Genomic DNA, 27,995 nt, shown 5'->3' with positions numbered 1-27,995 from the left:
TGCAGTTCAAAACGAAAAGCCACTCCACTCCGGCCGATTTATTGCAAATGAAGTGATAACCTCTGACCAGCAACACACGCGCACGCACACACACACACACACACACACACACACACACACACACACACACACACACACACACACACACACACACACACACACACACACACACACACACACATCAATATGGCACAAGCATATTAGAAATGACCTAAATGCATCTTCGTCGTCGCGGGTGAATATCAAAAAACCAAACCACACCGTATCTAAAAAAAATATTAAGACATTAATCATCAGTCGAAACATGCAGCCTGCCGCTCTGCGAGCAAAAAAACCCAAAAAAACAACAACCCCGCGATGCTGGACCCCTTGGGTGAAACGTCAGAAATAAAAAATTAAAATGCCTTCATCTCAAATGTATGTGAACACTGCAAATGATTAGCCTCGCCAACCCAACAAATACACTTCCAGTATTCACCACTAGGGTTGGGTACCGAAAGCCGATTCCACTACGCAACCGGTAGGAATCGGACCGGATTAGAACGCCAGTTCCGGTTCCGCTTAATGTGTCGATTCTGTCGGATCTGTCGCTCTGAAACGGACATCAAAACATCCCCCTTCCTCTGTAGTCTACCGTTAGCTAGCTACTGTAAATGTAGGCTACTTTTAAAATGCCATATTTTCCCTCTGGGCTCACCAAAAACGGACGTGAAAGCAAATTCACCGCTCACTGCATGTGATCGCTAGTAAACACGTCACATCGGAATCGTAGCAATTCCAAACGATGCCCAACCCTAGTCACGACAGGAGCTACGGAAGCAAAGACTTCAAAATCCAGGTCCCTGCGCAATCGAGGAATCCCGCGTTTCCTCTCGTATTCAAGGGCCGAAAGACGATTCCTTCTCGCGGAAAACAACGCACGCCGGCCGGCAAAGTGAGCAAAGTGAGGGGGGAGGGGCTGGAGCCGCAAACATCGCATTTTTCAGTTTTGGTTTGGTTTTGCGTTCACGCTGCAGAGTGACGCGCAGAGTGACTGAACTCGCCCCCCCTTTCAAGTTAAACCGCGGACCGGCGTGGCGTTAAGATATTTCAGATTATTGAATGAACACAATCAGCAGCAACAAAAAAAATAAATTAATAAAAGAAAACGGGGGGGTTTAAAGCACTCTCGGGGGCTTTTCGGTTTCCTTTTAGACGCCTTTTTGTCCGACCCACTTGTAGTTCTAGCTTGGTGTGCGTCGCCCTAAGACATTTGATGTGCTTTATCCTAGTGAATGTCAGCTTTGGCACGCTCTCTGCTGAAGTACCTACACAAATACAAAGACAAGTACTGAAACTACCGCTTTGTTCCACCCCACATCGAGGATAGAGAGAGGAGTATTTTTCACTAAAAATCAACACATGAAGGCGTTCTCCAGCCCTTTTTGCCCCCCCCCCACCCCATCTACCTGCAAACCATCTGTCCCACTACAAAACCCAAATAAATATTCTTTAAAATAAGGGAAAATCGGTTACAAAAACAATCAAACGTGGCCGGGTTGGCTCAGTGGGTAGAGCAGGCGCACGTATACATAGAGGTTTATGACTCGACGCAGAGGTCCAGGGACGATTTCGTGCCCGACCCCCCTCTCTCTCCCCTTTCGCACTTAGCTGTCCTGTCGATTAAAGGCGGGAAAGCCCAAAAAATAATAAAAAAATAAAAAATCAACGTAGTGGCCTCATAACGTAACGCAAAAAAACTCTCAAAAACGCAAGAAATCCACCACCGTCCCAGTCCAATAAAGAAGACAAAGAAAGAAATGTTACAGGGAAGGATATATGTCGAGTAGTGGTTGTTTTACAATGGCGCCTGTGTCCAGAGTTTGTCATGTTGCGACTTCTTTAAAAACTTCTCCTCTTCCTCCTCCTCCTCTTTCTGTCCTCTCTTCGCCCGGAAGTGATCATGCTCTGTCTGATCAAAGTCTTTGACCTTTAAACCCGCGGCTCCCCCTCCCCCTCCCCCGTCTAACGCTCCTCCCTTTACTCCTCCACCGCCCAGAGAGGGAGGGGGCGGGGGTCGTTCAGTCGGCGTAGTGCATGATGGACTCAACGTAGTTGCCGGGGAACAGGCCCGTGGTGCCGTTCATCACGCCCTCGTACCAGCCGTCGTCGTTCTTCTTGATGACGTAGATGATGGCGCCCTCCTGGAACGAGAGCTCGTCTTCCTTGTCGCGGGCGTAGTCGTAGATGGCCACCACTGCAGGGGGAGAAGAAGAAGAAGAAGAAGTGTCAGGGTGCAACCGGAAGGTTTTTCTTAGAGCCCGACTGATATATCGGGATGCCGATATAATCGGCCGATATTAGGCATTTTCCAAACTATCGGTATCAGCATTTATAATGGCCGATAAATGAATATTTATAAAATAAAATCAGACAAAACCCCCTTCAACCATGTTCTGAGTGTTGGCGTTGCGTGGTAACACACTTTGATTTTTATTTTTTTTGTTATTGTTCTTTTGTTCCAAGGACTTCCAAGAAGTTTGTATTTTTATATATTTATCAGAACTTTAATATATTTTGATGTTCCTGTTCTGTTGTGACAATAATATTTTTAAACTGCATTATCATATTATTTTAGTGAGGACTCTAAATAACTCTAAATAACTAATGTTAGGGAAATCGGTTTATGTTTTGTTACACGTTTCTGGATTATTTTTTAAATATATATCGGCCGATATATCGGATTTTTAAATCCCAAAATATTTGTGTCGATATCGGCCTTAAAAATCCTTTATCGGACTGGCTCACACGAAATAAATGAAACCATACAAATAAAAAAAATGTTAACGTTTATGTATATAAAAAAAAAAAAAAAAAGCCGTCAAAGTGTCATAAACTTAAAAAAAAGTAAAGAAAATGTCAAAGACGTCAAGCGCCGACTTAGACCCTCCTCCTCCGCAGCGCTGTGGAGGAAGGTCTGGCAACGCGAGACTAGAACGCTGCAGACCGCCGCGTTGCCAGTTTCAACTCGTCTCGCCGCGCATCTTCGTTGCTTGGCGGTGCTTGGCGGCGAGCGGGAGCGGCGGACCTTTCTCCATGTAGGTGCGCGGGGCCCAGGGCGGGTCCTCCTCGGCGTACGGGTCGCTGTACTCCACCACGGCCGATTCTTCCTCGTCCTCGTCGTCCTCGTCGTCCTCCGGCGGCGGAGGGGGTGGTGTGGGTTCCTCAAACACCGGCTCCTCGGAGGGCGGAGGTGGAGGCGGCACGTCTGAGACTAGAAATAGGTTAAAAAAAAAAAAAAAAAAAAAAGAGGAACAATTAGAGGCAAAGAAAGGAGCACAAAGACGAGTGCGTTAGTCAGGGACACAACATGATGGACCGGCATCCCCATGCATTGGAGAGAGGAACAGAAGGAGTCCATGCTGGATGCATTCAGACAACATTTAAGCTACATTTCCACTGCTACGTTTTGGTTTAAAAGAATATCTTCTGCTACGTTTCCCTCCTCTCATCTGCCTTAACTACGTTGTTACTCTGTCCTGTTTTCTCCCTTTCATTCCAAACCGTGACCAACGCCAGTCTCCCTTCTTTGCAGAACGCATAAAAATCAAAAAATCAATAAAAAAACGTGCCATGAATTCTTTGAATATCTTTAAACATGTGATATGCCTCCGAACAGCGGAATCTGGTGGTTGAATGTCATCGCGCCATCATTGTTCGCCAAACAAACATTCTACAACATTCTTTATCCAGGGAAAAAGAAAACATTTTTGGGGCAAGACGTTCATCTGTCATTTGGATCGAGGTAAGAGAATTATTCTAAATTATCTAAATTCTAGAATAACCTGTCAACTGTTTGCTCAAAGTATCTGAAATTATTATGACAGGCGTAATGTTTTCTTATCAAGGCTAGTTGCGTTTACACGTGGTTGTCTTATAGCTATACATTTGACAATTGCATGTGATTTTTCTCTCGCATTGTACACAGGCAAATGGACCGAAAAACAACCTAAAATTGCAGGCTTCTTCGTACGACGAAGCAGGCCCACCTTACCATCCGCAGTTTGACAGAGATTAGTTCTTCTACTGGAGCTAAAACACTGTGCACGGAGATCACTTTTGGCTCAAAACTCCGCTTAAAAACCAAAACGTAGCAATGTAAATGTAGCCTTAGATACTCAGCACTGTGTATTTTATTCACAGTGGAACCTCATAGCCACAGCCCTTTACGGAGACTGTGAGACCTGTAAGCACCAACATTCAAACACAGAAAACTGTGACACAGCAGGAACAAAATGTACACACACTGACTCAACGTGCATTTAAGTAGGGAACTTGGTTAAATGGATTCTCCAGAGAAATCCCACGACACTCACACAAAAAAAAAAAAATAGAAATCACACGGAAACGTGATCATGCTCCTGAACAAACATGCTTCAGCGTTCATTCATTACTTTGCTCACTTATTGTAGTGTTAACAAGTGGTCAACGACAAACATTTCCTGCGACAGGGGAGCAGAAGTTATCTCCCACTTAGTTGCTGTTCAAACTGTGCTTGCTCGATTATTTTGGTCAATATTGAAATCACGACTTTTGGAAAGATGTCAAAAAGAAATTGCAAAATAGTTAAACAAATCAACAGTCAATACACTTGTACTGTGAAATTTCCTGTTTCAGAACACAAGACAAAATAAGAATAAACGTGCAAAACGTAACGTGCAAAATAATCGTTTTTCGCGATTACTCCGTTTCTGTGGAGTTAGGAGACAAAATCGTAATCGCGATCAAATTTTTCGATTAATTGCAAAGCCCTAGTTCAAAATTCACAACTATTGTAACATGTGGTGTCCAAAAAAGAAGCCTAAAAACTATCTTCCTGTGCTACTTAATCGCCAGCAATGGAGGCAATGTTCTCGTTCACACAAAACAATTTAGAATCCTACACTTGAAGGGGCCGTGATTTGGATCCACAGTCATTTGTTACTGCGCCGCTCACTCACAGTATGAGAACTGTAAAGAAAATCTACTTGGCAGATAATAAAGGTCAAACAATAGAATATAGAATAATCCGATCATACTGTCTGCCGAGCTCTCACTCTGACATATTTCAGATCCCTGACCGAGCTGATGTTGGAGGTTGATCACTTGTTTACTTCAATAAAGAAAATATTCCACCCAAGGGGACGAATGACTGACACTGAAGGCTCCGATATACTCGCTTTTTGATTATGTAAGCAGAAAGTAGACGGAGACGTGAACGCCGTTGTTCACATACTTGCCTGCGTACTTGCCGTGTACCTGGAGGATTAGTCGATGACGGGTTATTTCCAGCGCCGCCGTAAAATTGTGCTCGTCAACTTCCACTTTCTTTGTGTTGGCGTTCTATACTCTGGTGGATTTGTGAGGACTATTATTAACTGCTCCTCAGATCTCTGCAGGGTAAATCCAGAGTTTTCTGTTCCACGACTAAAATTACTTTTGAACATACACGCGTTCCGCCAAATGAAGTTCCTTCCTGAGGCTTTTTTGCAGAGGCATCGTGTCTCCGTCCGGTGCCCAAGGCGATTGTGATTTGTTTAAAGAAATACCAATAAACCAGAGCACGTTTATTCTCCCATCCAGGAATGCTGTGTGGACTAGCCAGACCCTCCTCCGCAACGCTGTGGAGGAAGGTCTGGCAATGCGAGACTACTTGAGGATTAAGAGTATATCCACCAGGGGGCAGATCAGGGCCACATCATACCCGGCGGAGTGTGGAACAGCTGCTGACTTGCATCTTGCGGACGCATAGCGTGAATTTCTGAAGACGTGCACGACATGCGCTCCAAAGGAACGCAGGATACGCGTGGCAGCCATCGAACGTGTAGTTAAAAAGCATCTATATATCGGAGCCTTAACTGTTGGGGAGGGGACTTGAAACGGATGGCGGTCATGCAGGTCGGGGAGCGAGGGGCTAAAAAAAACACTTACTAGTCTCCTGAACTCGGGCCACAAAGCCCATCAGAGGCAGCTGAGGGGTGATCTGCATGGAGGGGGGAGGGGGCGCGAGCGGGCCGGCTATCACCAAACAGAATCAATGCACAGAGGCAGAGGAGGACGAGGCCAGAGAGAGAGAGGGAGGAAGACAGACGTAACAAACAGCAAAGACATGAGAAATTAGCTTAGAACATTCAAGGAAAGCACAGAAGAGAGTAGGGCTGCACGATATCAGGAAAATACAACGCAACTGAATATGGCGATAACGATATTAGACGCGATAAATAACCAGATATTAAAGTGTTATCAGTTCTGCTGCTTTCAGTGTTCTGCTAAAATACAACACATTGCTTGTTGAGTTTATAATAAAATAAAAAGGAAATCATTTCAAACTTTTTATGGAACAATTTGTATTCAATTTCATTGAATTCAATATAAAAGGCGTAACTAAAAGAAGAATGACAGTTATGTTATAAAGTGCAATTTTCTGCTGATATTTTTTTTCAACTAACAGAAAATCTTTGAGTGTCTTTGGCGATATGTCGCAGCCTTTCGAGATGTGTTTATTGCGGTAGTTGATATTGCGATGATGATTAAAAAAACGATATATTGTGCAGCCCTAGAAGAGAGTTAAAGAACAGGAATAAGAATAACAGTAGAAATGCAATGTTAACATTATGTAAACAATGATTTCAGCAAAGTATAGACCGGAGATATCCATAATTATTCATTTTTCTTCCCATCTCTGGCTACAGAGATGGAAGATATGTTACAGTACTCCCATGAGTCAGAGCTGCATCTACTTTGCCCACCAATTAATCAAAAAAAAATAGTCAAAAATATTTACCTATTAATCGTTAGAAAACGGAGAGTTCAAACTGCCTGTCACAATTCCCCAGAGCGCAAGGGAGCGTCCTACAAATGACTTATTTTGTTTGACTAATGGTCTAAAACCAAAATATATTTAATTTACAATTTTATAAAAAGAGCGAAAAGTAGAAAATCCTCCCATTTGAGAAGCTGGACCCAGAGAATGGTTCCGTGTTATTTACTTAAAACAATTAATCAATGATCAAAGTTTAATTGTATGTTGATGACTAAACCCTTAGGTCAACTAATCTAGACTGAAACGTATTCCAATGAAGATTTCTTATCGAAAAAAGGATAAGGATAAAGTTCATAGGCGTGGCACTGAAACTGGACAAATGGAGGACAAAAGATTGCAAAGAGCAGTGATGACAGATAGAGCTGGTGGGGGGAGTGTAGTTGATAAGTTAAGTTGGCGGGAAATGACAGATCACAAAACCTTTTCTAACAAGGTGCAGACAAACTGGAAACAAACGAAAACCTTTGTGGAGAAAGGTGTTGAAGGTGGCAATCCCTCTCAAGTTTGAGAGTCTGTACCTGTAAACTGTTATGAATTTGTAAATAAGATAGCCAGTAAGAAAGCCCTTACAAGAAAGTGGTTGACAACAGATGTACCCAAGATTGAAGATAGTTTCCAAGTGATTCGTGACACTTATGTGATGGAGAAACTCACGTTTACTGTAAGACTTGAGCAAGATTTAAAGTTTAAAAACTGTTGGGCATCCTGGGTTTAAATCGATATCCACACTTAGATCAGACTTTACTCAACTGATGATGATCTAATTTATATACGTTTTCTTCCTCCTAGTTTTTTTGTTCAGGCTACTGAAATGTTCACTGTTCATTTAAATGCGTCTTTCTTTTATACAAATTTTATTAATATCTTTTACTCATTTACTTATTTTGTCCACTTTGTATAGCAATATCCTTTTTTTTTTTCTCCACGTATTCCTCCAGATTTTCAATTATGTTTACCCACTTCATTTTAGAGTCAATAACAGGTATTACTGTGTAAATACACAGAACAGTATTAGGGTTAAAAGGTTTATGTTTGGGAACTTCTAGCAAAAGGTTTCATGGACATAAATGTGAAAACAGTAATCGTCTCTTCTCACACACACACACACACACACACACACACACACACACACACACACACACACACACACACACACACACACACACACACACACACACACACACACACACACGGTACCTGGGTTCTGCGCGAAGTGTGGTCCCCCATTGAGCTGGCTTTGGTTGTGGGCCATGTTGGGCTGACCGGTGACGGACGCGGGTCGGCGATACGGCAGCGAGCCTCCCACCTGCGAGTTGTGGGGGGGCTGCGCCGGGCGGTTCATGCTGTAGAACTGAGGAGCGCCTGAGAGGAGACAACACCAGGGGGGCAGCACAGGGTCAATTAACGGGGGAGGGGGGGTCATACAGCAGAAACAACACCGCACACGGAAGCGTCGCATATACCCGTGAAGGGCAGAGTCGTGCCTGATCGCTTGCCTGGCTGTTCATACCAGACGCATTTCTCCTAGGGTTGGGCATCGTTTACAATTCTGATTCCTAAACCAATTCTTGAAAAACTGAAAAATGACATCCAAGAAAGATAGAAGATAGAGTTTAAAGACACGCTTTCGACCGCTTTGCTTTAGGCATTTTAAATGCACTAAAAGCTAGCTAACGATAGACTAGCAGAGAAAGTAGCGCTGGGCGGTATACCGGTTTGTACCGTATACCGGTATTAATTTCCTGTAGGATATGAATTTTTCATATATACCGTAATACCGGTATGCCTCAGAGAGCGCTACGGCCGAAGTAATCTGCGAGTGATATTCATTAATAATAATAAAATACAAGGGGCTGCATGCCAAGCAGTGACAACTCCTTGCAGAAACGGTCACACAACGACAACAAATAAACTTTTCATTGTCTACTCACACTTTATCAGCCAAATCAGGTTTTTTATGAGGAGAAATGAATGAGAATGAGAAAATGGTTTTTAAAATGTCCTTAAATTCATCATTCATCCATTGGCTACTCTGCTAACAGCAGCACTGCACACTGATACGTTACTGTACAATATCCAGCCACACAACAACAACAACAACAACAAGAAGCCTGAATAAATACACATGAATGAAGAGTTCCATGTTCAAGCATTTCACTACACAACTCATGCATTTTACATTAGAAAACATCACAAGCATCAACACAGACACGGGCGGCTGATGAGATGCTGTGAGGTATGAAGAGCAGCAGCAGAAAATCGGAGGTAGGCGGCAGAAGAGCTGCACGCCGGCCAGACTGTGCAGACTTTTTGATATTCCAGACAAGTGCTCTACGATGGCCTTGAAAGTAGAATTTCTTTTCGAGCACTTAATAAAGACTCAGTGGCTGAATGGAAATCCTTCCCTTTTGAAAAGGAAATTCCAAACTTCATTATCGTGTTTACCTTACACTTTCTTAACTCAAGATTGCATTTTCAAAAAGATTTGATTAGGTGTGCAGCACCTTGAGAGGTGGACATTTCTGAAGATAAAGCAGAGAAGGCTGTGGTTGGTATCTGAAAGCTCTATCTACCTCCTAAAGTAGTCATAACATGGAACAAATATATGATGCACTAACCAGATCCATCTGATTTTTAAATGGTTCTTAAGCCTTGTTTCCGCCAGGCAGTCCAGTTCAGTTAGAACGGTCATTTATTTAGTGATAAAAAGGGCCTTTAATTCATAGAGCAAGATATTCAAAATGCACAAATGCGTGTTGGCTTGACACAGTATATTTTTAATGTCTTGCCCTATGAATTAAAGGCTTTTTTAATCACTTTTTGTAACCAACCTTGAGTGCCTGGAGTGGATTTTTTGGTAACACTTTAATTCAATTCAATTTTATTTATAGTATCAAATCATAACAAGAGTTATCTCGAGACACTTTACAGATAGAGTAGGTCTAGACCACACTCTATAATTTACAAAGCCCCAACAATTCCAACAATTACAGTAATTCCCTCAAGAGCAAGCAGTGCGACTTTACATGAAGGTATCTACATAAGAGTGACATGAACACATGACACATGAACCCTAACCTGTCATGACAAAAACCAAATGACTCACTAAAAGAAGCATTATGTCATAAACGTTTATTACTCGTTTATAATGTATATGACCCGTTCATGACAGTGTCATGTCACTCTCACGTAGATACCTTCAAGTGAAGTGTAACCGGATTTTTTATGACTTTTGGCCACAAATCTTCTCCCTTTCTGTGAATTGTATTTCCTTCCATGATACCAGAAGCGCTCTTGCCACTTCTTTCTGGGTATCCCATTGGCTCGAAAGTTCGGACATATTTGAAGTTCATCCCCTGATTTTACAAATGGGAAGTGATACCGTTCCATTACGCCATTTCCGAACTTCTTCCTAGGAGAAACCTTCTAATAGCCGTCAATAGTCAGAGCAAGCTGTCCGACAATACCACTGAATATCCAGGGTGACGCCAGTGGATGAACCCATCTGGGTCTTTCAAGCAGGAGGATGCATGTCAGGGGGGGGGGGGGAAGGCGGGATGGAGGGGTGTGCAGGGGAGCCGGTGAGCTTCTCCCGGCCGGCGGTTACACTCACCTTGTGCAGGGTTGCCGTAAGCAGCGGGGCCCGTGCCAGTGGGGGCCGCAGAGGCAGGGAGCTGGGGAGGGGGTGGGGGTACAGGCGGGATCTCTATAGGGGGGTTTGGGGCCTGTGGGGGGCCGTCTAGTGCAGTGGTAGGGGCTCCAGGGGTGGTGGCAGTGTTGGGGGAGGTTGAGCCGGGTTGGATGGGACGGGGGCTGGACCGAGGGGGATTGAAGAGGTAAAAGATAAAAAGGGAGGAGAGAAAAAGATAGTTGAGGGACGTCAGGACAAGATCAGAGTGAGAAAGTGGGGGGGGGGAAAGGAGTCCAGTAGATCCAGGGTTCCTACAACATCTTCATCTCACTTTCATTCAAGTTAGTTTCAGACACACACACACACACAGCAGTCATCTGCTTGGAGAAGAAACAGGAAGCGGGCGTTACCTGGGAAGGCGGTGGGTGGGGCTGGGGTCGGCACGGCGATGGGCACGCCCACGCTGCCACTGCCGCTGTTCTCTCGGCTGCTGCTGCGACTGCTGCTGGGATGGCTGCCTCCGCTGCTCCCGCTGCTGAGGGAGGAGGGGGGGGGGGCAGCACACACGTCAGACCCCAAATGCCCAACAAATGCACTCCGTCACACTGCCGTACACTCGCACTCCTGGGGCACGTTCAATCTCAAAACGGCGTGCACCGTTTAGCTACGCTTTCCGCGTTGAACGACGGGTTCCCTCGGAGCGGCTTGGAGTTGTGTTTTCTCTGGTTTGGCGGGCGTGTCTCTCGTTTATTGGCTGGGTCCCAGGTGATACCCAATCAGCAGAGACGCGTCTGTGAACTCGTAATAAAAAGGCAGAGCGCAAACAACACGGTGTTCAACGCACCCCGGTGTCAGCATATAAAAAAAAAAAGTGGCGCTACGTTTTGTCGCAGCTGAATGAGGTTCGCCTGATTCTTTTGAAAAAGATGATTTGAAAATGTCACGCCCTTTTATCTGTTTATTCAAAATGACTCCTCCTAAAAAAAAATAAAAAAATAAAAATGCAATCAAATCTTCACTTCTCGCCCCTTTTCGACCAAATAGTTCCAGGAGACTATGGAGCCACAGGAACTAAACTCAGGAACTCAAAAAGAGCATTTCTGGGTCAACGTTGCATCTTTTGAACCGCGAAGATTCGGCAAATAAGTCCAAAGGCTGACAGCTTCACTTCAAAGTATCTGATGTGCCAAGTGCTTTATTTCGCCGTTAGTAACCGTGACGAATTACTTCGCTCACTTGTGCTCAGTGTTCTTCTGAGCTCATTTGCAAACCATTTATCACTCTATTTAGATGAATCAAAAGGCCGGAAATTGTAAAATTGTTTAACGTGACGCATAGAAAGTAACAGAAATAGTTGTGTAAATGCTTAAGTAACATGCATTTTGGTTGGACCACACCGTTAGTCCCACAGGTAAGCTTCGGGAGTTCCTGAGGAAAGTTCCTGCAGTGGATCAGTGGGTCGCTCATTTTATGAATACATTACATAATGAAGTTGAGGAAAAAAAGGTGAAGAAAAAGTAACAGCAGAAAAGTCAAAAAAGCAACAAAAACATCCTTCCTTTTACTGTGTGAAGCTGAAAAAATGTACCGGTACCTAAATCCATGTAACGGAAAGAGAGGTTAAGGAAAGAGAGGGAAGGAGAGAGAGGGAAGGAGGTAGGGAAGGAAAAAGAGGGAAGCTGAAAAAAGGTACCGGTACCTAAATCCATGTAACGCTTCCAAAATCAATACTAAAAGTTAAAATTGAGTTGATTCAATGTTGTTGTTTTTTTTTTTTTTATTGCCAATCGTTTTGTACCCCTAACCTTAAAAAAGAAAGAAAAAAAAAAGCGGACCTTTGAGGGATACGTTCTAGAACCCCTGCCCTAAAGCATTCATCTTTCTGCAACCAGCCAGGACCAATCCTGTACGCCGTGCTGAAGTCTTTGAAGTTTCCTTCCTCAATAACTCACATTATTAATGTGGCATCTTCAAGGAGAATTTTATGTTAAAGTGCGAGCTGTTATGCCTTTGAAATGACTATTTCACAGTGATAAAAAATAATAATGAAAAAGCAGCTGGAAGCCTTCACCAAGGACACACGACACAGGCAAAAGCGGTAGCGACACAAAACATAAACAAAGATATGACACGCTGTAAAACAAAAGCAGGAAGAGTCAAGACACGTGTTGGTGGTGGGGGGCCAGAAAAGAGAGCGCATTGCTGAGATGATGAAAAGAAAAAAAAAAAAAAAAAAAAAGAGCTGTGGATGGAGCGGTACAGATAAAAACTCGTGCTGAGAGGAGAGTCGGGGAAAGTTATCTATTTCTGGACCAGAAAACATTTGGCCATCAGATTATCAAACATTTAATATTGTTGACCCTTAGGCATTTTACTTCTCTCACAGCAGACAGGGAATCTGTGTGTGTGTGGGGGGGGATGAGCTGACATCGGGTTAACAGGACTGTGGGGGCGACGCTGCCTATTTAATGACTATCGCCATAGGAATCTGTGTCATGCTAGCCATGCTAAAAATACAGCTCTGGAGCTCTACCTCGTCCTCGTTTCTTTGTCCTTTTTTTTTTGAGCGGCGAGGAGGGAAAGCAAACAGGTGAGGGATTTCCAAAATAAACCAATTCGGTACATTCACTGGGGAGCAGGAACTGTTGCACAAAAAAGGTTAACGTCGGGGGTCAACCTTTAGGTGAAACAAAAAGGAGATTCCCACGGTGAGTCATTTCAGAGGTGGAAAGGGAAAGGCATGTTCACAGGAGCTGGCTCGCATTTTTTAAGAGTGTGAGAGGAGAAGAAGAGAGGGGGCAGGAGGTAGAGAAAAAAGGGGGAGTGTGTTTAAGAAGTGTAGAGAGGCATGCTGGGAGGGGAGTGGGGGGGTACCTGTACGTGCGGTTCCTCTGATTAACGGATGCAGTGCGTGTAGGGCTCTGCTGGGGCTGCGCCATGTTGCGCGTCGGGCTCGAGACGTAGTCGTTAGGGACAACGGGCGGACGCACCGGCTCGAGCGTCCTATAGGGGGAGTGGCGCCTGAGAGAGGGTCAGGAGGACAGGAGTCGAGGGGGGGCATCGACAGAGAAGTGTAGGGGAAGGGGGAGGAGGAGGAGGAGAGCAAGAAACAAACAAGTGCAAACTTAAAAAATGGGCTATGACAGGTGAACATCGGGGGTTGGCTGATGAGAATCCACAGGCAGAGCGGGGGGGGGGAGGGGGGGGGGGGGAGTCAGGGCGAAACACTGTCGCTGCTGTCGGCTGGAAAACCACACCTCCAAAACAAAAGATGTACACTGTTTGTTTTTTTTTCCATCTAACTGGCAAACACATTTTATGCCAACTTGAGCGAGATCAGAAGGGATTAAACTGGCTTCCTAAATGTTAAAAAAACAAATAACCAAGGTCTTACACCTCACTTAAGAATATTCTATCAAAACCATCTTAACACAGGGGTCTTCCTTTTTTAAGCCCCTTAAAAAGGACCCCTTATCTGAGAGGGAGACGGAGCAGGGACCCTCTACTACATACTTTATAAAATTAAGTTGCATATTTAACTGGGCCTACATTAAAAGCCTTAACACAAACCTTTTGAGTGCATAGAAAACCCAGTGGTGTAGTCTACGGGAAAGCTCCAGGATTTCCATATACCCACTTAAAAATGCGCAATGGCACGCAACGACATACTTTCCATTATATTTTGAATTCTCATCTGTGTTTTTCTTCTTTCTTTGCATAGGCTAAATAAAAAGGTATTTCCACCGTAAATTGGTGCATAAAAGTGTGTCAGAATGCAGGAAATGAAGTCTTTGACGGTCAAAATTTCCCTGGGGAAGGAAAAACCCAGACCCCCGACTATGATATGCCCCCCTCAAAAGTCCCATACACACACACATACACATACATACATACATACATACATACATACATATACATACACACACACACACACACACAGTACAGCATACCCACTACATTAGACTACACCACTGAGAAACCATAAGTTATAAAAAAAAGAATTGTTGGTTGGATTTGATATGTTAGGATCCAATGTATCTGTGGATCTTAGTAAGCCTATCATTAATGAGTTTGTTTTTTTCACACTTAGGCTGATTTGTATTTGCTAATAATATGTTGGATTCATGCTAAGAGATTTTAATTTTTTAATTTGAAAAGTTGCAAAGGAACTCCCTTCATTCATGTTGCCAGATGATGGTCTAGTACCGAAAACATTGCCTACTATGAAATAAATTTTTTGCTAGTTAGGCAGTGTGCCGGAGTTTCTTTACAACCTTTTGACCTACTTATCCCGCTCCCACGCACTGAAAAAAAACCTGCAGTAACTCTGAGGACCCCCTAAGGGTCCCGGAACCCCTGTTGAAGATCTCTGATCATAACGAAAAGGTCTCAAGTTACTTCTTGATGTATTGAGATGTTGGTAGATGCTGACCAGTAGCGTAGGGTTTCCCCCACCATTAGAGGGCGTAGGGTTTCCCCCACCATTAGAAGTCTTAGATGCAGCAACGGAGCCATTTTTGGCGGCGCCTAAGCCGAACAGATGTGAAATGTGGCAAAAAAGGGGGCCAAAAACGTGGAAAACGGCATCACACAAACAGAACACCCTTTTCTTAGATCTAAGGATTGTAGTTTGGACTTCTTTAACAAGTTTTGTCTTTAAGCTTTTTGAGTGTTTTTGTATTTATTATATTCTAGCTTTTCCAACGTTTTAGACACAGATATGACAATAATAACGGTCCTAATTAATGTCAAATTGTAATTTTTTTTTTTTTTATTGAAAAACCTTGTGTTAGTAACCCTAAACCCCCCCGCCAAATATGTGCACCCAAGTCTTCCACAAACTGAGGGAAAGCGCTGAGAAAGGTATTTAAACGTAGCAGTTGTGTGTAGATTAGATCGCAGGAGTCTCATTGCTGTATCACTGATTTGGGAAAGCAGCACTGGCAGAGTCACTTTACCACCAAATTACAAGCTTATTTAAATATCATTTATAAAAAAACGTGCTTTTCCTAAGGTCATGAAAGAAGACTTATAGAATTTTTAAAAGAGCAGCGATTACTCTGTGTTAGGAGTCCTTTGCCAAACTGTTTCTTTGGACAGATGGGGGCATTTTTCACTGAAAACAGGACAACAAAAGCTATGCGATGCTAAAATTAGACAGCATTTTTCATGGGGCCTAAAGTTGTGAAAAAAATGGCATCAGAGTAAATGTTGGTTTGAATTAAATCCCCATCTGTTGTGCCAAAGTGTCGCTGAGCATGACTGCGAACCCACGCCTACGTATTCTTAACCAGAAACCTGCAAATTCATTAAATAAAAAACAAGGAAAGTGGTTTCAAACCCCCGACAGCAGCGCTACGCTGATGATGTCCTCTTGTTTTTATATATGGGGGGACAAAAAAAAAACACAACCCTGAGATTTATTGATCTGGGCCTGAAAAACTGTTGTGGCATGTGAATTTCCCAGCTGACACAGCGGGGGTGACCCATCTCTGAGCACTGTTGCTATGGCAAAATGTTGCTATGATGAATATGGGGCAGCCAGGAGTGGGCGGGCTGGGTCACAAACAAACACACAACTGAACGTAAAAAGGAATTAAAAAAAAAAAAAAGGAAGTTGAAGAACAGGAGACAAATTAAAAGTAAGATGTCCGCTCGCAGCCGCGGGCTGCGGCAGAAGGTGCATCATGGGAGAGTCGGAGCTGTGGTTGACTGGCATGCGCCTTGAAGGGACAGACGGACGGACACACACAGACACACCGACACAGACATCTGAAGGTCAATACGGAGGGGTGGACACACTCAGACACTCACACACTCAAGAGAGAGACAGACAGACAGACAGAAAGACAGCACTTGAACCTAGGAAAGTCCCACGGGACAACAAACATTACGTGTGGCTCTAGCAGAGATCCTGTGGGATGAGAGACACCTTCAACAGTCAGAGACACAGAAGAGAAAAACATCTCCATCTCTGGGATCAGCACTCAGAGACAAGGTGGGAAAACAATATGAACAGTTTTAACTAGGGCTGGGCAATAATTAGTAGGATCATTTCTAGTCTTATCACCACAAAATCATATATCATGATACACAATCGCGTTGTCTGAAATTGACGATAACAAGCACATGCTGACTCCACTTTCTAGGAAAATCTGTTGTGAAACATTTGGAGGGAATATCATTTGAAGAATTGCAAATTAGTTTGAACATCGCACTATTTTTTGTGCACGCATGTAATATCAGTATATAGCTGGAAAGAAATATTTATTTTCTCTCTAATTTCACACGAGATTACCACATTACTGATGATTATTTATCTAAAATCTCACTGTAAAAAGTTTTTTGAGAAAAGTTTGTTTTAAGAGGCGAGCTTGAGAATTGAACGTACTGTATGTGATGAATTAAGATGAAAGAATTACAGTTTTTTTTACATGTTGTCAAGTCTTGGAAAGTGAAGCCTTATGCAGGTATATATACGGTATGTTTACGTGCAAGAAGAAACCATAACGGAGCCTAATTTCAGCATGCCGTTTGGTTTGAAAAATCTCTCCTACGTATGGAGAGAGAGGGCGAATAAATTAGGCTGAGAAGCTTCTTAAAAAGGGATACTGCGGACTCCATCTCAGCCGCACAGATGGAAAAAACGAAGCGAGGAATATCGCTGCACAGAGAACTGGCACTGAAGTTCATTTTGAACCCCCCCTAAGGAAACTAATGAAGGAGGTAAGAGGGGTTATGATGAAACAGGGAGCAACCAGACCCATCTGGTAGGCTCGGGCGTTTACGTTCCAAAAACCACAAAAAGCACAGCCACATTCAGCCTCTGACCAACACAACTCCGTAGGTGCCTCTGAAACACCGTTAACATACCCAAGGGTCCCTTTCCCCGACATGGGTGGGCTGGGGGGCTTCTGTGTGGGGGGGTTTGTGCGAGGGAGTCCGCCGCCTCCGGCCTTCATGTTCTGAGCGCTGGCCTACGGGGAGGAGAACAACGGTTGTGGAAATCTCTCGGTTAACCCAAAAGGACTTCAGAAACAGAACAATTAAAACATAAAAATTAAAACCTTTCGCAACATAAGCCTGTCTTTAAGGAACTTTTTTTGAGAATTATATTTATTCACTTTCACGCTGAGTTAAAGGAACACGTCGACTTATTGTGACTTTGTCTTATTCCCCGTATCCCCCAGAGTTAGGCAAGTCCACACATACCCTTCTCATCTGCGTGCGTAACTCTGTTACGACACGCTAAGCCTAGCTTAGCATAGATCCTGGAGGTAACCGGCTCCATCTAGCCTACTGCTCCCAATGAGTGACAAAATAACGCCAACATTTTCCATGTTCCTGTTTACATGTTGTGATTTTTATAGTCAGAGTTACGACACGCACGGAGATGAGAAGGGTATGTATGGACTTATCTAACTCTGGGGGATACGCTGAATAAGACTAAGTCCCAATAAGTTCCTTTAAATGAGACGATGGAGGAGTCTCAGAACAGTCTGCTCAGAATGAAGCAGGAGTTAGCATAATGATTACAAACAGCTAGCCTGGCTCGGTCAAAAGGCTAAAAAAAATAAATACAAAATAATCCACCTACTAGCACCTCCATAACCATAATTGAACTTAATGCCACTTGAGTTGTGAGTTTAAGGAAGAATCGTGCAGTGAAGGTCTTGTTTATGCGGTATGCGCCATACATATTACATGTTTGGATATGGTGTGTGTGCATGTGTGCCAGATGTTGTTTGGGTGACCATACAGATGTTTTTTTACGTTATCTGCTGATTGTTGGAGCAGATGTTTTGCACTGAAAAGTCTGCTTCCAATAAAGACTGTGTGTACAAACTGTAAAACTGCAACTTGTCGTTTTCACACTTTCACCCTTACTTGTATGGATTAAAACAAACCAGATCAGCATCCTAATAGTGGGCTTTAGGAGGTGCTAGTGGGTGGATTTTGTTACCTTTTGACAGAGCCGGGGCAGTCTTTATGCTAAGCTAAGCACCTCTAGCGTCATATTGACAGAAATGAGAGTGGCGTCTATCCAATCATCTTACTCTCAACAATAAAGGAATAAGCGTATTTGCCAAAATGTCTTACTAATCCTTTCAATAGCAAACAAACTCTTTACAATGTAGGCCTGTGTGCAATAACTAGAGATGGCCCGATACCATTTTTTGCTTCCCGATACCGATTCAGATACCTGAACTTGTGTATTGCCCGATACCGAGTACCGATCCGATACCAGTGTGTCATATATTTTATTATGCTTTAACAGCTGTATACTACTATCCCTGTATGGATGTGATATTATTTCTATCTTTGTGAAACATGAACAAACACAAACGATGAACGCCACAGAACTTTCTTTTATTGTCCAGTTTGACAGTCAGTTATAACGGAAAAAGAACATAAATAATCTACTTTAACGTAGATTTTCTTTAGGGCTTTTTTACGTGGTATCGGATTGGTGCATAAACTCCAGTACTTCCCGATACCGATACCAGCGTTTTAGGCAGTATCGGAGCCGATACAGATACTGGTATCGGTATCGGAACATCTCTAGTAATAACAACAGAGTGTACATTGTAATTTCCCCATTGGGGAACAATAAAGAGAATAAATTATAAATTATGAAGAAAGAAAAACAAAAAAAGACAGCTGTCACAGCAATTCAAAATAAAAAACCTTTACAAATAAAAATAAATAAATCACAAAAAAAAACCTCTTGTTTGAGGCTCTTACTTTGGAAGTCTTACCTTAAACCTTTGCAACCACTACGGTTGATTATAAAGATAAATTAAGGCAGGCAGAAAGAGAGAGAAGAAGAAGAAATAATCAGAGAATTAGCGTGTGAGGGAGAAGAGAAAAACAATTATTCATGCATGTGGAACATACAAATTCAGGCAACAGTAGACCCAGTGTTAAAATCTGAGGAATCTGTTCTTTGAGCTCTTTATAAGGATGAAGCTAAGGATTGGATTTTTCTGGAGGGTGAAAAAAAAAAAAAAAAAAAAAAAAAAAAAAAAAAAAAAGGCTTGTTCTTGTTCAGAAAGCCAGTAGGAAACTAGCTTTCCAAAAACAGCCACTTTCATAATTTTATTAGATAAAAATATCATTGCACAAGAATCTGTCAGCAGTAGCAGGTGACGGAGAGTATATTTAGCAGAATGGATGTCCTAGTTGACATTAGTTTCCCAACCTGCGGAAAAGCTCGAGTCATTGATTTTGTTCTTACATTACTTTCCGCTGAAACCCAAAAGTGATCGTTTGACCTCTTAAAGTCCCTTTTCATGAGACTTTCTGCAGTAATTAACTGACACAAAGACAATCCCATATTCTGAAGTCCATTTCCAGACATTTTTTTTTTAAACATCTGATCACACTGCATCTGACAAATGGGGTATATTCAAATCAGGGTCTCACCATCAGCTTTTTTTTCTCACTACAAGCTGATGTACATTATCAAAGTAAGGTCAACGGGGTGAATGCCGAGCCCCGATAAGTTTAAAAAATGCCAAAATCAGCTCCGATTAGATATTACGATCAGGATCGGGACATCCCTAATTAAAATGTAAAGTCACATTAACACCCAAACCTTTTTTTGTATGTCCCTTGACCCATTACATGACAATACATGTCGTTTAGCTGATGCTTTTATCCAAAGTGACTTCCAACTAAGTGAGAGAGAGAGAGTTTCTGCAGGTTTAAACAAGTCAAATTTAAGACTTTTTAAAGACCTTCCACCATCACTAGAGGGCCAACAGAGCTTTAATTAAGACCTTTCCGTTGACATTGACAGCAGTGATTTATCCACACAATTAAGTCTCATTGACAGAATTAAAAGGGGGGGGAAAAAGAACAAAATGACTACCTTGACTCCGTGGCCCATGTCGTCTAGCATGCTGTAGTCGATGGGCTTGCGGATGTAGCGCACAGGCCTCTCGGGATTGGCTGGGGCGATGATCTTGTGCGTGCGGGACGTGTTCTTGTTGGTGGTGAGGATGCCGATCTCCCGCCGGGCCACCTTCTCCTTGTGGATGTCCACCGTCTGAGGACGAGATGCAGAGGGACGGATATTTTTGTTTCAGTTCAGTCTTTGGCTTCTTTCCAACGTGAAAATAACTGCTATTTGATTTATGGGTTGTGGAGGTGCTTGATTTTATCTGTCACTAGAGCTGGATATTGTCGAAAAAAATGTCAGTACCGATAACGTGACTTTGATACTGGTTCCTAAACAATACTTTTTTTTTGATACCAATTTAAAAAATTACAAAATTACACATGAAGGCACAAATCTTCATTTATTTTCCAGCTCCTACTACGTGAGCCCCGTCTCTGTGTAACGGAGAGTTGTTCCTACGTGTCTCTGCGACGTGTAACGTTAGGCAGCCAATAAACATTATTAGATCTTGGTAGAGGCATGCTGCGTGCTGATTGGCCCTCTGACGCTAATCTGTGACATAAACTAAAAAGGCGGAGTAATCATTATTTTTGCCACGTGAGCCAAAAAGCTACTTTGGGTAATTTTTTTTGTACGTCAGTCAGTACGTCAGCCAACCTGTGAGATGTGGTTGATGGAGGACTCCATGCGGCGGAGCTGCGAGGCCTGGATGTCCAGCATCTGGAGGACATTGTTGGCCAGCGTGTTGATCAGGTAGGCGACGCTGGCCAGAGACTGGGTGGTGTAGTTCTTGGTCTCCTCCAGCGCCCTCTGCTTGTCTGGAGACTGAATGAGAGAGAGAGAAAGGAGAACATAGAGAGAAGAGGGACATTAGACACATTTTGCATTTTAAGAGTTTGCAAAGGATGAAGTCTGTCCAAGAGCGATGAGGGTCAACGAGTTTTTAAACCTGCAACCTTGACCACAAGCTCATCCTGAGATTATAGTATATAGGTTTTCCCCGCCATTGTTAAGTTCAGGTGCAGCACAGATGTGGTGATAACGGTCCAAAATGATGTCGAAAAAAAGAGACGCAAAACTACCACAAAGGGACACAAACCAACTACCAACAGACGCCAAATAACAGAGACCCCAAACATCCCTGAAGAAAAAGAAATGACCAAAAAAGAGACACAACACGACTACAAAGGAGACGCAAAAACCCACAGACACAGAATGTGTGGGAAAATTGCATTTTTTTGTGTGAAAAACATAACATTTTCTTGAGGAAGGATGCATAAACCTCCACCTAATACGTGCACCTAAGTCTTCCACAAAAGCTAGGGAAAACACAGGATTCCTGCACATTTCTAGTGCACGTCGTATTTCTCATTATTTGAAAATCTAAAATATCATCCCGTGTAGCGCGGATCTGAGAATTAACAATCCTGAACCAGATCTAGTTATGCATCTGAAAAAAAAAAAAAAAAAAACACTAACACCAGCAGGATGGAGGGAAACCGCTGCATCAAAAGGTTTCAGTACATTTTAAAAACTTAGTGTGAAAGGAGGCTTCCGAGGCTGTGTGGGCACATCAACGAGAGCATCAAAGGGCAGATGGAGCCGCTAATGTTTCTGCTGGGAAATGGTGTTCTTTACTGACCCTGAATGTATCGCAGTATGCGAGGTTGAGGTACAGTATACTATAAGTATTATTTGGGTAAATGTATATCTATTTACTATTATCAATGCATCGCCAAAATGCCACAAAAAAATGCTTTCAACCCGGACCCTTTTTTCCTGTTTTTGTGTGTAAGTGACTGATTAGAACGCCAAACCCACCAGACTCCATTCAAATAATCAGCACGTTTAGCGTGCATAGAGACAACATATTTTCACATGTAAATCGGTAAACTGTGTTGATTTCACCAAAACTACAGTTGCGATTGTTGGAAAAGTGGAAAGACGACCAAAAACGACTTTTCATAGTTGTATTTTGTTTCTGTCGACTTTGAATGAAGTGCATTTTATGATGCTAAAATTACCGTTTATTTACATATTATATTACAATTTCACAAATGTTTTTATGTTTAAAAAAAAAAAAAGAAAAAAGGATCTTACTCTTTAACAGAAAGGTCGACCTCCTTAGAAATCCTTTCCATAATGTTGTCAGACACTTAGAATATTAATCTGAGCCGGTCAGCGGGAAAACAAGCACTTCTGTGGATGTAAATTGAATGTGCGCAATTGCCCAATAACTTACATTAATGCTGGTTTCATCACGCTTAATACTGGACCAATTTCAAAAGATTGTTGTTCCCATCAGTCACTTAAGACACAAAAACATGAAAAAAAATAGGGTCCAGGTCCTTTAAGTGTGAGGTTTTGCAGCATTTGTCTCGTGGGATGCGTTGGTAGTACCGTTACTTAGCTAGACAAGCACTTAAAGCAGATAAAGTTTACTAGCGCACCTAGTAAAAGGGATCTAGTGACGCCTGTGGGTAGTTGTGACCGACCCCTTGTTTCTTAGCCAGGCTGGTAGCAGCTTTCTGGCAATTCTGCGGTGAAAAATGGTCGGCAATCTTTGAAGGCATTCTCCAAGCAAAACACTTGATGGTTCCTGCTCCTCAGAACGTGAGGATTTTCGGCTCGTCTTATTATCTTTGGGGTTTTGGACGGGTGGCCGGACAAAACGAGCCACTCCAATAAAAATGGCGATGGGCATTTTTCGCTAGTTGACATTTTAAAATCCATAAATCTCAGAAAATAATATGCAGAGTAACAGGAGAGGAAAGTCATTGGTTGTAGCCCTGAAACAAACCCATTCCTTATCCATTTCCAAACCAGCATGCCCTTCCTTCGGTGTGCATACAAGCAGCAGATTGATTACAACAGAGTCCGGGCCACAGCAGCCTTTTGGCTTGTTATTGGATATTGAGTGACTAATTGATTTTATTCTCCTCTTTTTAATTTAAAATTACAGCTATACCGCAAGAGGCAACTGCCAGGATACCTCCCCTCCCCAACCCCAGAAGAATCTAGGACTTCCTATAGATTTTTTTGTATTTACATTGCATCCTAAGATATTGACAACATGTCAAACATGCTTCAAATTACTGGAAACCTTTACCTTACTGGAGACGTTTACACTTTTGTCTTAAGGATTTTCTTTCTGCACATTAAAAGGTTCCAGAAATAAAAAAAAAAAAAAAAATTGAATTAATATGTCAATGTGTGTTTATTTGCTCATTCCATTCTGTCACATACATGTGTTCCGTGTCTATTCTTGCTGCGGCCGTCTGTGCACTCAAATTCCTACGCTCACCAAGTCACCTGAACTCCTCACCATTTTAGGGCCGGTTATTCGAAGAAAAAAAACAACAACTGTACATTAAGAAAACACACACAGACGGATTTTGTTGTCTGTGCGATTTACATCCAAAGCCTCGGACAATTTGGATTTACTAAACAAACACAGGCGTCAACAGGTGACTAGGGCTGGGTATCGTTCGGATTTTTACAATTCCAAACCGGTACTTTTTAAAAACGATTCCGATTGCTAAACCGATTCTTGAAAAAGTGAAAAATGACAAAGATAAGCTCTTTAATGGTTCTTTTTTTTTTTTTTAAATGAAAATATTTCAATTTAACAATATATTAACGTTTTAAAGTACTTAAATATATAATAATTAAATCTAAGTCACCTAACACACAACTACAATAATCTAACAATAAATAACCCGCAACTACCACCAACTGCGGTACGGCTGCGGCCATGACTGACAGCTCAAGTCTCGCGAATTCTCGTATGATCGCACAATATCACAGGATGTAGTTGCTATAAACAGAACCACAAAACCGACGACAGTTTGTTTCCATCCAGAGGAGTAGAGGGGGAAAGGACTATGTGCTGACCTCCCGGTGTAGTGCAGGGAAAATATGAGCCGCCGCGAGCACAGTGTATTTTATTTGGAAAATTAACCGGATGTTTTATTTTGCTTCTGGGCTCCACTTCCTGTCCCGCCCAATCTGCCGTGTGCTGAATTGCTGCGGAGCTCTCACCGGCATCCGGCAAAAATAGAAGCAAAATAAACATTGAGTTGTTGAATGGTGAATATGCTTTTACGTCCGTTTTGGTGAGCCCAGAGGGAGAGAGAAAGGGTAATATTTTTATGTGCGTTTCTGGGCGACAGAGTGAAAATATTTCTAGGGGGGACCGAAATGAGGAACCGAAACGTTGCGTTCTAATCCGGTCCGATTTTGGTACCCAACCCTAGATGCAAGGTACATTTGCAATCCAATCCAACAAATCATCAAACACAGCCGACGCACAAACAGCATCATTTAAAAAGGCGTGTGGAGGGCGCAGCGTTGCTTGGAGCATGAAGAGAAACAGGAGTAGCAGCTACCCGCAAGGCAGAAAAAGAGACATGTTTTGATCTACTGCAGGCGTGTCAAACTCATTTTCCCAGAGGGCCACACTGGAAAGAGAGAATCATACCGAGGGCCAGACATGTAGAGTTTATTGGACGTGCTTTTGTAACCGCATGTCACTTTTTTTTTTTTTTAATTCGGTAGCTTTTTTTCCTCATTTTTGTGGCTTTCTCAGACATTTGTCACCTTTTTGTAAATTTTCCGACATTTTTGTACACTTTTTGTTACATTTTTGTTGACATGAAGCCCTACAAAAGTCATCAAAAGACTTCCTTAGCCATGATAGAATTTAGCAAATCAAGCAAAACAATGATTTTTTTTTAACAACAACAACTTGTTCACAGCCTGAATATGAAAACTCTCTGCTGCTTCTGGGGGAATTTCTGAGTCTCAGAGTCGGCAAATCTGCCATATGTCTACTTTGAATGTCAGGTAATTGCAGTTTAAAAAACACTGTCCTGTGTTTTTTGGTTTGGCGCACAACTAGGCGGGCCAAAATGAACTGTGAACCCAAATTGATAAACGGGCCGGATCTAAATCTGCAAAGGGCCGGATTTGGCCCGCGGGCCTCGAGTTTGACACGTGTGATTTCAGGTTGTATTTTATGCCTGAGAAACATAATAAAATATATGACACACTGGTATCGGAACTTGGTATCAGCCGATACGCAAGTTCATGTATCGGGAAGCAAAAACTTAATCAGTCAAATTAATTTGAAATGAAAATGAAAAAGAATGTGGTGGCCGGGATTGGCTCAGTGGGTAGAACAGGCGCACATATACTTAGAGGATTATGCCTCGACGCAGAGGTCCAGGGTTTCGAGTCCGACCTGTGACAATTTCCTGCATGTCTTCCATCATCATGCATCATTTCCAACTTTCTTTTATTGAAATTACAATGTTAATGTTGCTCGGGAAAGGGAAGTTTGGGGTCCCCTGCTGGAGCTGCTCCCCCCGCGACCCGACACCGGATAAGCGGACGAAGATGGATGGATGGATGGATGGATGTTTTAAGGTCACCTACTGACTGAGCTGCTGCCATCCGGTATCAATCAACTGGTTGTTGAATGGAACTGAACACAAAATAACTTCTGGAAAAGCACTAAGTGTTGATGACAAAAAAAGAGACGCAAAACAACCCCAAAGAAAACAAATAATGACCAAAATGAGACACAACACGACTACAAACAACACGACTACAAACCGACACAAAATGTATGGGGGGAAATTGCATTATCGTGTATTGGTCTATCCTATTTCTCAAGATTATGAAAACCACCTTACAAGTTCAACTAATTAGGGATAGACTCATTATCTGTATCGGCGTTTTATTTGCCCGATAACCGATAAAGTTATGTTCGGCCAATCCCTACAACAAGTGTCCACTACCGTACCTGACCAATGTCAACAAGAAACCTAGATTTATGGACATGGATGTTGTGAATTAGAAGTGAAGTGAATATCCCAGCTGATCTATGAGTGGTAATGCCCATCTGACAGCAGCTGACAAAAAGCTTGCAGGGTGAGAAGAAAACCAGGACAGACTGCCAGACAGCAAGCTGCCATGATCATCCAAGGGCCGCCGCCTTCCCTGAGCAACCTGTCAGACCAGATCAGCCCTGTTCATCAAGGATGGCAGATTTCAGTATCACACCTTGTGCTGACACATTTCAACCCCTGCGACAACAGGCCTGTGAAGTATGGGATCAGGTGACCAACACTGCTCCCACCTGCAGAACACTACACATCAAAAGCTCTGAATGGAACACACACACACACACACCTATGCAAGTCAACAGAAAAATGAGTCACCTCCTTCACAGAAAACGTTCAGAGATGCAACATTACACTGTCTCTCCCAACCTGAAGAGCAATGCATGAATGGAATAAGGAAATCACAGCTATATCGGCTTTAAATGTGAGCATTTTCGTGGGGTTAAACCCGTTAAAAACCCATAAATCACGTGTATTGATGCAACGTCTGAGAGCAGAGTCGCAGTGTTCCAGTCCAACATCATATGTCAGTGGTTGTTGGTAATCTTCTGTCAAAACGAAGCTCATCACCTATTAACCTGGCTTGATACCACGTCCCACATCGCACCCAGCTGTCCGCGGAGGCAGCGATCGATCCCGCAGAGAGCAGATATAGATTGATTTTTCACGGTGCCTGTTTGGTTATTTACACCGTGGGGTGATGCCGAGCAGCTGGCTAGCAAGCTGGCTAACGCGACAGTCCACGATGGATGTACAAGCCGCACACAACGTTATGTCGACGGAAGTAACAAACCCACACATAAGCAGAGTTGATGCCTTACAACTTTATATGTTAGAATGTCTTGTCAGAGGGTTGTTTTTTTTTCTCCCCCATCACATCGGCAGCGCTAGCAACAGCTAGCCGAGCAGCAGCTAGCCTAGCATCAGTTCGCCACCAGTGTGATGTCAAAAAACAAAGCAAACTTCACCGTCTTTTCTTCGACGCAACGTCTGCGGCAGCCTACCTGGACATAGTTGCTTTCGCAGTACTCGGCGACTCTTTCCAAATTGGTGAAGCTGTCTAGTAGTGCGCTTCGTCCTGCTGGAATCTCCTCTTCCAAAAGCATTTGTAGCTCCGCCATTTTCACATCTTTAGCGGAGCGGCGTGTGTGTGTATGTGTGGGGAGGAGGGCTCTCTGGCGCCACCCCCGGCCCTGTGCGGTACTGCAGGGCTCTCCTGGTGGAGAGCAGGGGTTCCCAAAATGAATAAGAAATGCATTACAGCAGACTCCCAATTGGCAAAAAAAAAATGTTTGTGTGTTAAGCAAATAGGTTTAATGTAGTTACATGTTTATTAGTTTCCAGTTCAGGGATACCAAACTCCGTGAATAAAATACTTGTAATAAAACTTTATCTCCCTTGGATGATCCTTTTTTTTTTTTAAATGATTGTATCACTTCTTCTCTACAGGCCCATTTAGAGAGCACCAGGCCTGGGTCATGTGAGGAAATAGTCTAGCCCAAGAGCCCTTCAGAAGCACATATTATCTGAGGGTGTATGCAATAATTATCATATTCAGGCTGAAACCGGATTTATAACAAGCGACACTGCTATTCTCCACCGATGCAAACTAAACTTCCTTTATTTGATTAAAGAAACTTGCCTGTTACTTAGGGCAAATTCAAATAAAAGAACGACACACACACACAGAATCCTGCAACCGTGTTTAATTAA

At 42.8% G+C, this 27,995-nt stretch overlaps 1 protein-coding gene across 6 annotated transcripts; it reads right to left on the bottom strand.

Moving 5' to 3' along the window:
* Window positions 1-13: 13 nt before the first annotated feature.
* Window positions 14-27,493, bottom strand: abi2b (abl-interactor 2b). 6 transcript variants are annotated; one of them, XM_028571792.1, is made up of 10 exons: window positions 27,287-27,493; window positions 21,034-21,201; window positions 20,347-20,523; window positions 17,346-17,449; window positions 13,347-13,493; window positions 10,883-11,007; window positions 8,039-8,203; window positions 5,950-6,036; window positions 3,068-3,253; window positions 14-2,236 (listed from the first exon to the last, which is right to left on the bottom strand). In XM_028571792.1, exons 1-10 carry the CDS (start codon window positions 27,401-27,403, stop codon window positions 2,061-2,063), a joined length of 1,452 nt encoding a protein of 483 aa, XP_028427593.1. In that variant the 5' UTR covers window positions 27,404-27,493; the 3' UTR covers window positions 14-2,060. The 6 variants fall into 6 exon arrangements, with proteins under 6 accessions (XP_028427593.1, XP_028427594.1, XP_028427595.1 ...); XM_028571793.1 differs by having other exon boundaries at window positions 10,883-11,004; XM_028571794.1 differs by lacking the exon at window positions 5,950-6,036.
* Between the last annotated feature and the right edge of the window lie 502 nt (window positions 27,494-27,995).

This window comes from Perca flavescens, chromosome 24 (assembly GCF_004354835.1).
Source record: "Perca flavescens isolate YP-PL-M2 chromosome 24, PFLA_1.0, whole genome shotgun sequence".
NCBI classification, from domain to species: domain Eukaryota; kingdom Metazoa; phylum Chordata; class Actinopteri; order Perciformes; family Percidae; genus Perca; species Perca flavescens.
The sequence above is the reverse complement of the archived record's forward strand: the minus strand, read 5'-3'. Positions and strand labels throughout refer to the sequence as shown.